The sequence below is a fragment of the Chiloscyllium plagiosum genome, chromosome 19 (genome assembly GCF_004010195.1).
Source record: "Chiloscyllium plagiosum isolate BGI_BamShark_2017 chromosome 19, ASM401019v2, whole genome shotgun sequence".
Lineage (NCBI taxonomy): Eukaryota > Metazoa > Chordata > Chondrichthyes > Orectolobiformes > Hemiscylliidae > Chiloscyllium > Chiloscyllium plagiosum.
Window position 1 is genome coordinate 33,828,613 of NC_057728.1, and position 13,449 is coordinate 33,842,061.

Genomic DNA, 13,449 nt, shown 5'->3' on the forward strand with positions numbered 1-13,449 from the left:
GGTAAGGTCCTACGGAGTGTTGCTGAACAAAGAGACCTTGGAGTACAGGTTCATAGCTCCTTGAAAGTATAGTTGCAGGTAGATAGGATAGTGAAGGCAGCGTTTGGTATGCTTTCCTTTATTGGTCAGAGTACTGAGTACAGGAGTTGGGAGGTTATGTTGCAGCTGTACAGGACATTGGTTCAGCTACTTTTGGAATATTGTGTGCAATTCTGGTCTCCTTCCTATTGGAAGAATGTTGTGAAACTTGAAAGGGTTCAGAAAAGATTTACAAGGATGTTGCCAGGGTTGGAGGATTTGAGCTGTAGGGAAAGTCTGAATAGGCTGGGGCTGTTTTCCCTGGAGCGGAGGCTGAGGGGTGACCTTTTTGAGGTTTACAAAATTATGAGGGGCATGGATAGGATAAATAGACAAGATATTTTCCCTGGGGTGGAGGAAAGGGACCTAAGGGGCAACTTTTTCACACAGAGGATGATGTGTGTATGGAATGAGCTGCCAGAGGGAGTGATGGAGGTTGGTATAATTACAGCATTTAAAAGGCATCTGGATGGGTATATGAAGAGGAAAAGTTTAGAGGTAATGAGCCAAGTGCTGGTAAATGGGACTAGATTAGGTCAGCATGGACAAGTTGGACTGAAGGGTCTGTTTCCATGCTGTATGACTTCTATTCCCCAGAAATGGATCCTCCCTTCTGCAGCAACTCCTTGGCCACACATTCATATGCTCTATCTGCATACTCCCAGACTCACTAGCACATGGCATCGACAGGCTTAATTCTGATTCTGGGGAAGCAATACATCATCTTGGAGTCAGATCTTTTGTGGCTGAAGAAATAGCTGCCTGTACCCCTCACTACCGGTAAAGCTGTTCCACTTTCTCCTCTCCCCAACTTGTGCAGTTGGAGTCTCTGTAGAAGTCACTACTCTTACCGTTTTCCAACATCAAAATTGAGAACTGTACACTGGGACAACTTCCGTGCCTCTCTTTTTCTGACTGGGGATTAGCCATTCCTTCTCTGCAGATCCTTAAGCTTAAGCGTGACCATGCCGAGAGGTGTGCTATCCATGTAACTTTCAGCCGTGTGGTTGTCCTGCAGTCCCTTCAGCTCCAAAACCTGATGACACTTCCTACAGATGCTGCCTGGACTGTCTAAAACTTTCCACATAAGCAAAACAGACTAAATTCTTCAGCCATATCTTTAGTTAAAATATGTTTATCCTAAATTTAAGCCAAAAAGAAAACTTTTATGTTTGTATTCTTATTTAAAAAATCTATAACTCTTAACTTTCCTTACTGCAGTTTTAAAGCAAAGAGCAACTTGCCTACCAATTTGTGAACTCTCTGACACCACCAACCCAAAGAAACCCAAACATATAAATAGAAAGCAGGAATCATCAGCAGTGCTTCGCCTGAGGCCCACTGAAAATGTTACCTAGTAGGGTGATGAAACATCTGAAAATGAACCTTGCAGCCCAGAACCACAAATCTTCTCAAAATTCTCTTCTTTGCATTGACCACTTTTGTGAGCATTTTCTAATTCTGGCCAGGTTAGCTGCTGCTTTCACTGCCTCACACTGGATTTCATCTGAGCTGTCCTTAAGATGCTCTGCTGCGACGGAGGTGTCTCTCTGCCTGCCTTGGCGTCCTCATTTCATTTGCTCCTCTCCAGCAGCCTAGCATGCCTCCTCTTTCATTTTTCACAACTAGTACAGCCATTCACTACTTTTGGATGCCTTTGATCATAGCCTAACACTATGCAATAAAATGAAAATTAACACAAGTGAAAGACACAGCTCAGAGCTGGGGAGTGGCTAGCCAGAGCTGAAAATTCAGTGCATGTGTTTTAAAACAGGGTCAGGCTGATTGATGTAAATTAAAACAGCACTGAAATTCAAAACGTGGCCTTTGACAAAATTAAGCGAGGCATTTGTATTTACTTAATAAGGTTCTTGGGGAAAAAAAAATGTTTTGGCCTTTGCTACTAATAATTGTTTCTCATTCCTAGGCCTTGTTTCTTGTCTCATCCAACTCTTTAGTAAATACCTCATTTTGAAAATTTCATGAATGGGCTTCTTTTGCTTTCTGCTCCTCCTTGGGCAGCTACTTAAACTTTAGCAAAATGTTTGAGCGTTTTGAAATAAAAAACCCAAAGATACTGGAAATATTCAGAGTCCTGATTAAAGGTCATTGACCAAAAAGCTAATTGTTTCACCTATCACAGAAACAGCTTAACCAGCTAAGTACTGTTCTATTAATATTTATGAGCAGTTATTTGTTCAGTCACAATACTCCACACTCTGGAAATCTTTGTCATTTTGTTCTATTGTCTCCTTCTTGTTTTCAAAATCATGATCATGAACAATCACTTTGGCTCCCTAACAATTCTTCCACCTAGTCAGCATTCAGGATGCCCCTTAACTCATATCCAAAAGCAAAGGATTGTGGGTTTATGCTCAATAACATCCAAGCGTTGAGTTATTCATCTCAACAGAACTGCATCAATTAAATATTTCTTTACAGAAAACAATATTTGGAGAAATTGACATATTAACCCAAGTTATCAACACATAGTCAATATACTTGTAGATCATTTCCTTTGATTACACACAATGTCGAAGTATTAACAGAGTTTTACCAGAACAAAAAAAATCTACGGGAGAGTAAGGAAATGGTACTGCTTAACTTTATCTCTACAGGTTTTAGAATGGCAGTTGGAGCGTGCACTATAAATTGAATGATCATATATTCTTGCGACCTCTGCAGTTCAAAAGTGCACTGGCAATTATAGCATGAAGTTCAAGAAAGGAAGGATAGGGAAGAAAGATCATTAGCAACGTGCATTTAGAGAGCACATTTACAATATTTGGGATGGCACGATGGCTCACAGTGCCAGGGACCTGGGTTCAATTCCCACCTCAGTCTGTGTGGAGTTTGCACATTCTCCCAGTGTCTGTGGGGGTTTCCTCCGGGTGCTCCAGTTTCCTCCCAAAATCTAAAGATGTGCAGGTCAGGTGTTAGGTGCATTAGTCAGAGATAAAATAGAGGGAAGGGGAATGGGAATGGGTCTGGGTGGGTTACTCTGCAGAGGGTCGGTGCAGACTCATTGGGCCAAATGGCCTGTTTCTATACTGTAGAGAATCTAATATCTTGCCATGCCTCATGTGCATATGATTTGACAAAAAAAAACAAATTCAATTACCCATGCAGAAGAGAATGAGCATTATTAAAATCTAATAAAAACTGTAGTCATTTAAAATACTATGTAATAAAACATACAACTTCATTGTTCAAATATTATATCCCATTCCTTTCCTCAGGATCTAATCCTTTGATACTGCAAAGTAAGCTCAAAGGTAGCACATTATAGTTTTGCTACAATGTACAGTAGTTTAGGGAGATGTAAACAGATACATAAATAAAATGGATAACTTAAAATTTATTGGATGTTTACAGCAAAAATGGAAGGAAATATGGTGTTTATTGATTGACTTTATATGGAACAAATAAGGTAAAAATATGTTAGCATGTAACAGGACTAGCTAAATAACAAAAATAAATTCTTAAACAGTAAAATAATGTGCATATGATCAAAATGTATATGTCAAAAATATAGCATGAGATAGAATCAAAATTAATTCATCACAAAAGAATAATACATACAATGCAAAGATGCATCCTGTTTTGACTTATTGCATGCAAGTGCAATTAGAAAGATTTTAGAAAATTACTAGAAATAAAATTTATTTTGACACAGTTTGTACAAATGATACAGACAGCAGGTGGCTTGAAAAGAATGCCTCCATTTTCATTTGCAATCCACTGTGATCCACAACATAACGTTTTGATATTGAACTCAGTAACAAACATGTGTCATTGCATATGAATTAAGAATTCTCCACAGTTACAATCGCAGCAGATAAGAAAATTCTGGCAACTAATGGGATTTTCTTCCGATCCATAGTTAAAAGTCGAAGTATGGCCTAGACTACCTTAAAGTGAACAGTAACAATTTAACTTTACTCTCAATTGCTGAATGAATTTTTTTGTTGGACAGCATAACTTGGCAAAAAAAAATCCACCATAATGTTAATTGAAAGGCTAATAGCAAAGGTGAACAGTGTCTAAGTATGAAAGTAGCAAAGTTTTTAAAACATCAATTAACCTTTTCAACAGATGAAGCAAAGGCTGAAGTAATTTTCAATGGGGCAATTAAGGTTGATGATATGTCAAAGTTTGCTTTGGTCTTGCAGAAACACTACTCCAGTCCACAGTTTATCTTAGAAGCAGGCCATTTGAGAACAAGTAACAATATTAAATTGGACTATCAAATTTAAGGAATATTCTGCAGTCTAGGCTTTTGAACATTTCTTAAAAAAAAAACAATGTAACTTTCATAAAGTATATTTTCTGAAAAAAACTCAATTGTTTAGCATGCTCAACGTTTGGTTGCCACATTTCCTTTTTCTGCTCTGGTGGTAACATTTTAACCAATGTGCATTATTTTTCATTTGTGTCAAAACATTCATTACGCTGGCCAACTTGAATTCTGTGCACTACAGTCAAGGTTAGAGTGGTGCTGGAAAAGCACAGTAGGTCAGGCAGCATCTGAGGAGAAAATTCCTGATGAAGGGCTTCTGCCCGAAACGTCGATTTTCCTGCTCCCCAGATACTGCCTGACCTGCTGTGCATTTCCAGCACCACTCTAATCTTGACTCTAATCTCCAGCATCTGCAGTACCCACTTCTGCTTTCTGTGACCACAGGCAGCTGTAACAGTCACCATCTCATTGCAGTAATTGCAAAATCAAGAAAGAAACATTGTAGTATATAACAACACATATATACATATTTTTAAAAAATGGTATTAAGCCCCGATGAACCCTGAAGTCTATTGAGTTTAAGAAATGCAAGTTTGGGATAAATCAGTAACTTTTCAGCAACTGCAGCCCATTAACCTTCATAAAGACAATTACACCAAACTCTTTGGAAGGATTCCTGTAAGTGCAATACAAAGTCCTAGTTATTTGACATATAAAGACAACGTCATGACTTCACAAGTTTGAACCCTTGTCCTGTATCCAGGATTGTGGGAGGGAACCATCTCATCTTCAACCTTTTGAAACATCTAAAGCAAACATTACACATCCAGAACAGGTTTAGCCTCCCACACCAGTCTGCCAAGTGAATCAGAGGATAAGTGATACGAGGGAAGTAAATCATCCAATGCTTGGCAACATCATTTCCTGTTGGTAAGTGAAGAGTGTAATCACTCCATGATTTAGATATACCATAATCAGCCATTACTGTTCTTCCTTTATCTGACCAGCTAATGTTGTTTTCAAGGTTGCAGTTATATTCTACCCAGTCTTTAGTAAAGTCACCTAGTTGTGGAAGATCTGCTTCTTCAATATTGACTTCTTTGGCCAGTTTTGCACCTTGAACAGCAATGAAAGTTTCACTGAGTCTTCTTACATCTTTAATCCATGGAAGTGCATTCTCAGAGTCTAAAACAATTATCAGGCGGGAGCAGAAGTCAGCATTCTTCTCTTTCCACCACTCGACAATTGTTTCCAATCGCAGGGTTTCTCCTCCTGACAAAAACAATCAAAAATGTAAGTTTCCTGTTGAGAAACATTAGGTTCAATTATTCCTGCTATAGCTTATTTGGATATGATACCTTAATGTTACACAAAACATTTCACATGAAAAGAGAAATCCAAACGGAGGGTGGAATTCCTTGCTAATAGGCTGTAGCTGTTTCATTTACTTTTACAGGTGTCCATGGGACATGCTTCACTTAACAAATATTTTCAATTACTAATGTTTTAACCCTGTGATTTTAAACCTGATGTTGAGTTGTAGTGAGAAAGCCCTAATGTTTGACATAAATAACATCCCTAAAATAATTCCAATTTGGAGTAAAGTTTTCGGATGATAACAGTACAATTCTGTGATAATTTGGTTGACTCCAGGTAAATATTCTGTTTACAGATATCCATAATAGCGTTTTAGATTCAGAGATTTTTCGATTACTGCAAAAAACAAGCAGATCTATCAATGAAGATCTATGTGTGACAAGGTGACTATTGATTTGCAGTAATGCACCAATACTTTACTTATTTTTGAGGAAAAGTCTTGAAATTCAAGCTTTATGACAACATATTCTGTGTAAGTCAGCAGTTCACAACCTGTCCATGAAAAATGCAGTCCAAAAATTGAGACTTCTCTGATATGTGGGGACTAAAGCTCTGTGAAATAGTTTAGCATTTCAAAAAGAGAAATGTATTGATACTTGCAATAAAACACATTCTCCCTCTTTCCCTGAAAAAGAAAGTCCTAGACTTCTTAGAGATCTTTACATTCATCAGTTTAATTGAGGAATTAACATTATAATTAAACATAAACTGCACACGAATCACACAAAACATATGCAATTCCATTCCATAGCTTTTTTGGACATGGCGATTACAACCAAATATTGAATTCCAAACTGTGGCACAAAGGATTTGATAAGGCATAATGCAGTCAGGTATAGTATGTTGCTTTGCCTGATGGCAAACTAGTAACTCATTCTCTACTAGGGTTTCATCCTGAGCCTTTTCTTGACAGTCTTGTTTCAATGGCAGTGTCTCATTGTCAGGAAGGCAGGTCCCAACATAAAAGCCAAGCTGCATTTGTTTCAGATCACAAAAGGTCATTGATATGTTTCATACAACAGACTGTCTCACAAGGCTTATGCCCACAGGTTAAGTGAAAAAGCCAACAGAAAAGATGATGAATGGAAGAGGATAAATTGATAGTCAGTGCAGTCATCTGTGATAAGTTGACTATTGGTTTGCAATAATATTGCTATGTTTTACAAACATTTGTAAATAATTTGCAGTTAAAAACATCATTGTAATAATAACACACTTATCGATATAGCTTGTATACTGTTTTCTTTACAATATTATCATCCAGGATCAGTTTAACTAAATGAAATAAATATCTTTCATCCTTCTCTTCAACAGCATTTCATCTGGTGGATATCAACTCTGTGGTAAACAATGCCTGATATGACTCAGGTGATGCATCTTAACAAAGCAATATCTGCAGCATTTACTGTGCTGAGAAGGTTCAGGATTCACTGGCCTGTGTTTTCTCTGGGACTTGCTCTCAGGAGGCTGTGCTTTCTGTTTGTCGTTGCCTCTTCCAATGACCATCCCAAACAGTCAGCCTCTAGACTCTGGGCTGTTAATGACTCTTCCCAGGTGTCAGTGTCATTGTCCACCATCCTCATATCGTCCTTGCAGGAGGATACTCTGTAGTCATGACCAAGGAATTGGTTCACTGTTGAGAAGGTCTTTAGCCTTATCTGGAATTTAATGATTGAGGCTGAACCAAAACAGATTTTGTTACTTTAACAATGTGTGCATATTGATGGTATTGACATGTTCAGAGAGCTGAGCTGTTGAACTTGTCTTGCCAAGGATGTATCTGAGACAGCAGAAGTAGAAACTAGTCAGCTTTTTCTCCTGTGTTATCCAGGTCTCACCACTGTAGTAGAGTGTGCTGAAGATGCAAGGTTGATAGACTCTCACTTTGCTGTTCTTAGTCAAGTTTCTCCTTCTTCACACACACTTACTCAGCTTGGACAGACCAGCTGCAACTTTTGTAATGCATGTGTTGGCTTCAATAATCTTGAGAAATAGTGGTATGGCAACCTTGTGGATCGTGACCTTTATGTTTCTATTCTGAAAGCTGAACACTTGAAGGTTTGTCACTGAAAGTGTCTCTCAATATGGAATGCCTGTGTGGTGTCATAAGCCTGGAACAACTTGATCAGGCTTTGAGGTGTGGGGGTTGGGAGAGATGATGGTGTTACAAGACTGATTTCTTTTCTGCCACTTTTGGAATATATGTCAGCAGTCAGCATGGATGAACTAAAGACATATAAGAGTAGTATAAGAAAAGGAAATGCCGAAGAATGTTGTGCCAAGTACATCCCTGTTTGACCCCACTGCAGAACTCATCGGTTGGGTGTCCTTCTCTGCTGTAACATCTGTGATCCTGTTTCTGATGCGGCACCATCAGTGCTAACCTTATACACACTTTGCCCTTGAAAGAAGGAATCACATTGGTAGATTTGTATTATACCAAATTTTCTTTAGCAGTTTAAATGGACTACTTTATTTATTATCTGATATGAGGTTGATGAAAGTAAAATATTGCTAAAAAGAGAAACATGTTTCCAAAGCTTTACTGCTTGCACTCCTCAGGACAAGAATGACAAATTTCAAACAATGACAGCAATTTACCTTACTGGAGAAAGGGTGCTGATTGGTCTGCAAGCTGACTTGGTTGGTTGAGGTGTTAGCAGTGAGATGATACAATGTTTTTAAGAGGTGTATTTTGTCCTGGTATTTCTTTTATGAAGGTTGAGATACTGGTGCGAGCAGTCTGCTCAAAGCCAATAAAGTAAACAGCTTGAGAGGCCTTTGGTTTTTTTTTTATAAGTTGGAACAATAGAAGCATCCTAAATGGGTGGGGGTCAATCTCCAAAAAAACAGGATTTTCAGTTATAGCTTTCTGCACTTGCTGAGGTCTTGAAGCTGAATATGGAAGATCTTATTCCTCTCTCTGCTGTCTCTTCCTGCTGCTAGAATTACATGTGAGACAATCTATTTTACTGAACTTGCCTTTGCCAAGGGTGTGTTTATGGGATGTTACCATATTGGAACAGTTAATTAGTAATTTATACATGTGTTTGGTTAAGCATTTCAATAAGTTACAGTTTAGTCAATTCTTTTCTTTCGATTTTGTCTGTATTTTAATTGTAGTGAAAAATAAAACTTGATTTTCTTAAAGTCGATAGTTTGACCAATCAAATTGCACCTGGAACACAATCTCTTACACATATCTTTAAAATTAGAAATAGTTAGGGTCTAGGCTTACTTCTTAATGTACTTTGAGGGGGTTTGGTTTGATCCATAACATATTGAGCAAGGTAACTCTGCTTGTAATACAATAATCCAAAAGAATCTGAACAAACAAGTTCAATGGGCAGAGTACAAGTGATTAGAATTTAAACTGACTAAATGCAGTCATAGGATTAGTTGGAGAAATCATAAACATGGAGTAGTGAAGATTGGCATGCAAGATTAACAATTCCTATAATAGAGAGCTAAATTCAAGTTATCCACAACTGTTAAGAAGTTCTATTGCAAAACAAAATGGTTATATACCATTAGTAAACCTCAGATGCAGACAGATAGAAAATACTGACACTATGTGATTTGCCTTCTTTTAAGGGTGTCACAAATATGAAACCTCTTTCAGTCAGGTGGGAAAGCTGGTCAGCACCCAAAATCTCTCAGTAATTGTTAATCCTTCTCAAGTGCAACTCACAGGAATAAGATTTTGACAGAATTAATTGCAGAACCAGTGATTTTACACTTGAAACAAAAAAAACTATGAATTCAGCATTTTATTTGTGGATCTATGTTGTTAGCTTGCAACTTCACTTTCTGTGTAAGGAATCTATTACAGTGGCAGATGTAGAGAAGCTGCATTTTACAGGAACTGATCACTACTATTCACATTTCAATATGTCAGTATTATAGATGACAAAATAGAGCAGCCAAGATTAAGAACATCAAGCCTCGCGGAAGCATTGTGTGATAAAAGTGAGTGTTACACAATTGTAAAATATCCTAGCCATGTATACATATGATTAGGAGTTGCGTTTTGCTTCCTTTTTAATTATAATACCTCGTGGATTTGTACCTCAGCTAGAAGAAATGGAATCATTAAATTTGCTCTTTGCCGAGATCTGATTCAACTGATTATGCTGCTTTGCTTCTGAAGAGGAGGATGAAGGTCGCAAGAGATTTGATTTGTGTTTAGGTAAAAACAATGACCAGATTCTGGATTAGTGGTGCTGGAAGAACACAGCAGTTCAGGCAGCATCCGAGGAGCAGTAAAATCGACGTTTCGGGCAAAGCCCTTCATCAGGAATACAGGCAGAGAGCCTGAAGCATGGAGAGATAAGCTAGAGGAAGGTGGGGGTGGGGAGAAAGTAGCATAGAGTACCTGGGAGTTGCAGTGGGAGAGGGACTCCCTGAGATTCTTGTAGAGAGAGGAGGAAAACTTCTTTAAGGCAGGCATCCTTGCAAGAGGATTTGCAGTAGGGTTAGAATTAACTAGGCCTTGAAGAAGTTTTCCTCCTCTCTCTACAAGAATCTCAGGGAGTCCCTCTCCCACTACAACTCCCAGGTACTCTATGCTACTTTCTCCCCACCCCCACCCTCCTCTAGCTTATCTCTCCACGCTTCAGGCTCTCTGCCTGTATTCCTGATGAAGGACTTTGCCCGAAAGGTCGATTTTACAGCTCCTCGGATGCTGCCTGAACTGCTGTGCTCTTCCAGCACCACTAATCCAGAATTTGATTTGTGTTTGTTGACTTGCTTTGTCACCACATTGAGAGATTACACAGGTAATACAGTCTTGGGGAAGGAAGTGGTACAAAAAATTGGAATCTGAAGCTCTAAGTACCCTTATTTCTTGGGTAACAATAACATTTATTGTGAATCAAGAACTGTGTGTGAGATATATAAAACCTACATTGACAATTTGTAGAACTACAATCAAAAGGATTGATAAAAGTTATGTTTCTAACCAGAGATAAATGGGGAAATTACAAATTTTTCCTCTGTACAATCCAAAACTTAAAGTCATCGCTTATGTCTGGGCTTAGTTGAATATAATAGAAGAATTACATTGTAACCATTTTTTTGATTTGTCAGATAGGAAGTGTCCTGTAACATTAACTGAAGCAAGTTACTTCAAGCAGTGGTTAGCTCTGGAAATGAAGTGACATGCTAAAGCTTACGCTACAGAAAGGTTTGTTTGACGTGATTCATACTCCCTGTTAAATCAACTAACATGTTCCCTTACTGTCTGGGGAGAAAAGATATAACACTCAAGCAAAGAAATGTGTCAGTATTAATAGTTACCATTACAGTATCCTGGCAGTTTGTCAATACTGTCATTTTTCTTTACTCCAAATTAAGGTTCATGCAATTGAATAATACCGAATAGACTATCGTTCACTATTTATCTATAAACATTATGACAAATTTTGAGGATTATAAAATATTATAATCATATATTAAGGTTACTACTGAGGCTATGAGAAACAATAAATGTAATGTTTAAACAAAGTTTCAAGAAGAAACATTTTCCCCAGATACTATAAGCAATAGACTAGCAGTCTTTCAGTCTTGATGACAAATGGATTAAATGGCTATAATAAATTTCAATTCATTTTCCAAAAAAGATTCAAGATGTGAACAAACCTGTTGAGATTTTAAGAAAAATATGGTTACAATTTAGAATCAAGCATAATTTTGTTAAATTCTTATTATTTATGCATGAGTTTGGTCTCATCTTTCATGTGCTGTAGGAATTTAATGTTCTAAGTGCATCTGGGATGCTAATACTATGAACAGAGAAGGCAACTGTTAAATTAAGGCAAACTCCCTACATATTTATTGCATTCAGCTAACAGCTGCAGCTGAGCAACTCATTGTCAAACCCACTTTACTAAAATTGGAATAAAGCCCTAAGGCTATAAAATGGAAGGTACTGCAGAAGCAATTTGTGTGCTATGCACCATCTTTTAGAATTATAGATCTTTGTTTTCCTAAAATGTTCCACCACACATTAACCCCTAGTAGCCACAACAAATAATAAATTATACTATTTAGAGGTATGTCATTCCTTTGGTATCATAAAGCAACTCCACCACGGAATGACATAACAGGAAACCTTACCAACACTCGACATATGACATCAGCTGGGCTATTAACAGAAGGTGCTCAACTGGAAGATGCTACTGTTATGAAGGGAGTAAGAGAGAAATCCAAGGCCAATACATGCCTATTGACAGAGTAACATCTGAGAAATATTAATTCAATAACACTGAGGGCACAGTACACAAATAGATAGTTTTCAGCAAAAGTAAAATAAACCATTGCATATGCCTTTGTTAAAAGGCTTAACAATTATTATCTTGCTTAATTTGGATTTTCTAACTTGGATAACAACACAGGCATAACCACTCCTTTACTGTTTTTTGGGTCAAAACTCGAATTCCCTCTCTCACAGCACTTTAGGTTTAGCTACCTGACCATGGACTGTAGTGGTTTAAAGGCAATTCACCAGCTTCTCATAACAACATTTAAAAGGCATCTGGATAAGTACAGGAATAGGAAAAGTTTAGAGGGATATGGCCAAATGCTGGCAAATTAAACTAGATTAGGTTAGGATATCTGGTTGGCATGGACAAGTTAGACTGAAGCATCTGTTTCCATGCTGTACATCTCTGACTCTATGACTGTATATGCTAGCCTAGTCAGTGATACCAGATCCAAAGAACAAACAAAAAAATGCTTAGTTACACTATCCATGGACAAGAATGGAAAAAGCAAATTACTTTTAAAATTAGGTCATAGCACCATCATTAAGGTTACATGTGGCATAAATGATTTACTTGCACTGTTTTCATTTAGTAAGCAGATTTAGCATGCTTGGTCAATACTGTACTATGTAACCTGTAGCCAAATATATTCACAAGGAAATTTACTTTGGGGAGTGATCTGGCATTTTAAACATATGAAACGTTCCTTACGTCAGATAAGCATGAGTTTTTCATTTATTGCTATTAATTATTCATTTCTATGCACGATTTCTTAGAACTGGTTTTCTTATATCTTTGTGCAACTACAATTCTAGTTAGAGTCATAGAGATGTAGAGCAAAGAAACAGACCCTTTGGTCCAACTTATCCGTGCCGACCAGATAGCCTAACTTAATCTCGTCCCATTTACCAGCACTTGGCCCATACCCCTCAAAAAGTTTCTATTCATATACCCATCCAGACGCCTTTTAAATGCTGTAATTGTACTAGCCTCCACCACTTTCTCTGGCAACTCATTCCATACATGCAACACCCGCTGTGTGAAAAAGTTGCCACTTAGGTTTAAGACGAGAGGGAAAGATGTAAAAGAAACCTATGCCCTCTCGTTCTGGACTCCCTCACCCCAGTAAAAGTCCTTGTCTATTTACCCTATCCATGCCACTCATGATTTTATCAACCTTTGTAAGGTCACCCCTCAGCCTCCAACAGCCCAGAAAAAACAACCCCAGCCTATTCAGCCTGTCCCTCTAGCTCAAATCCTTCAATTCTGGCAACATCCTTGCAAATCTTTTATGAAACTATTCACGTTAACAAGAGTCCAGAGACAGTATGTTCCTGTCAGAGTGAAAGGAAAGGCTGGTAGGTGTAGGGAATGCTGGAGGACTTGAGAAATTGAGGTTTTGGTTAAGAAAAAGGAAGCCTTATAAGATTATAAAGGCAGTGGGAGTATAGGAGGGAAATTAGGAGGGCAAAAAGGTTAAGCAGACTGGGT

The 13,449-nt window shown here is 38.0% G+C and overlaps 1 protein-coding gene across 10 annotated transcripts in view; it reads right to left on the bottom strand.

The window, feature by feature from the left end:
• Positions 1-4,671: 4,671 nt before the first annotated feature.
• Positions 4,672-13,449, bottom strand: part of tmem168b (transmembrane protein 168b) — a 171,876-nt gene continuing 163,098 nt past the window's right edge. For 9 of the 10 annotated variants that reach the window (XM_043709525.1, XM_043709526.1, XM_043709531.1 and 6 more), the window contains one exon: positions 4,672-5,590. In XM_043709525.1, the coding sequence (XP_043565460.1) occupies positions 5,043-5,590 (548 nt within the window). In that variant the 3' untranslated portion in view covers positions 4,672-5,042. The other variant, XM_043709527.1, reaches the window with a different exon arrangement.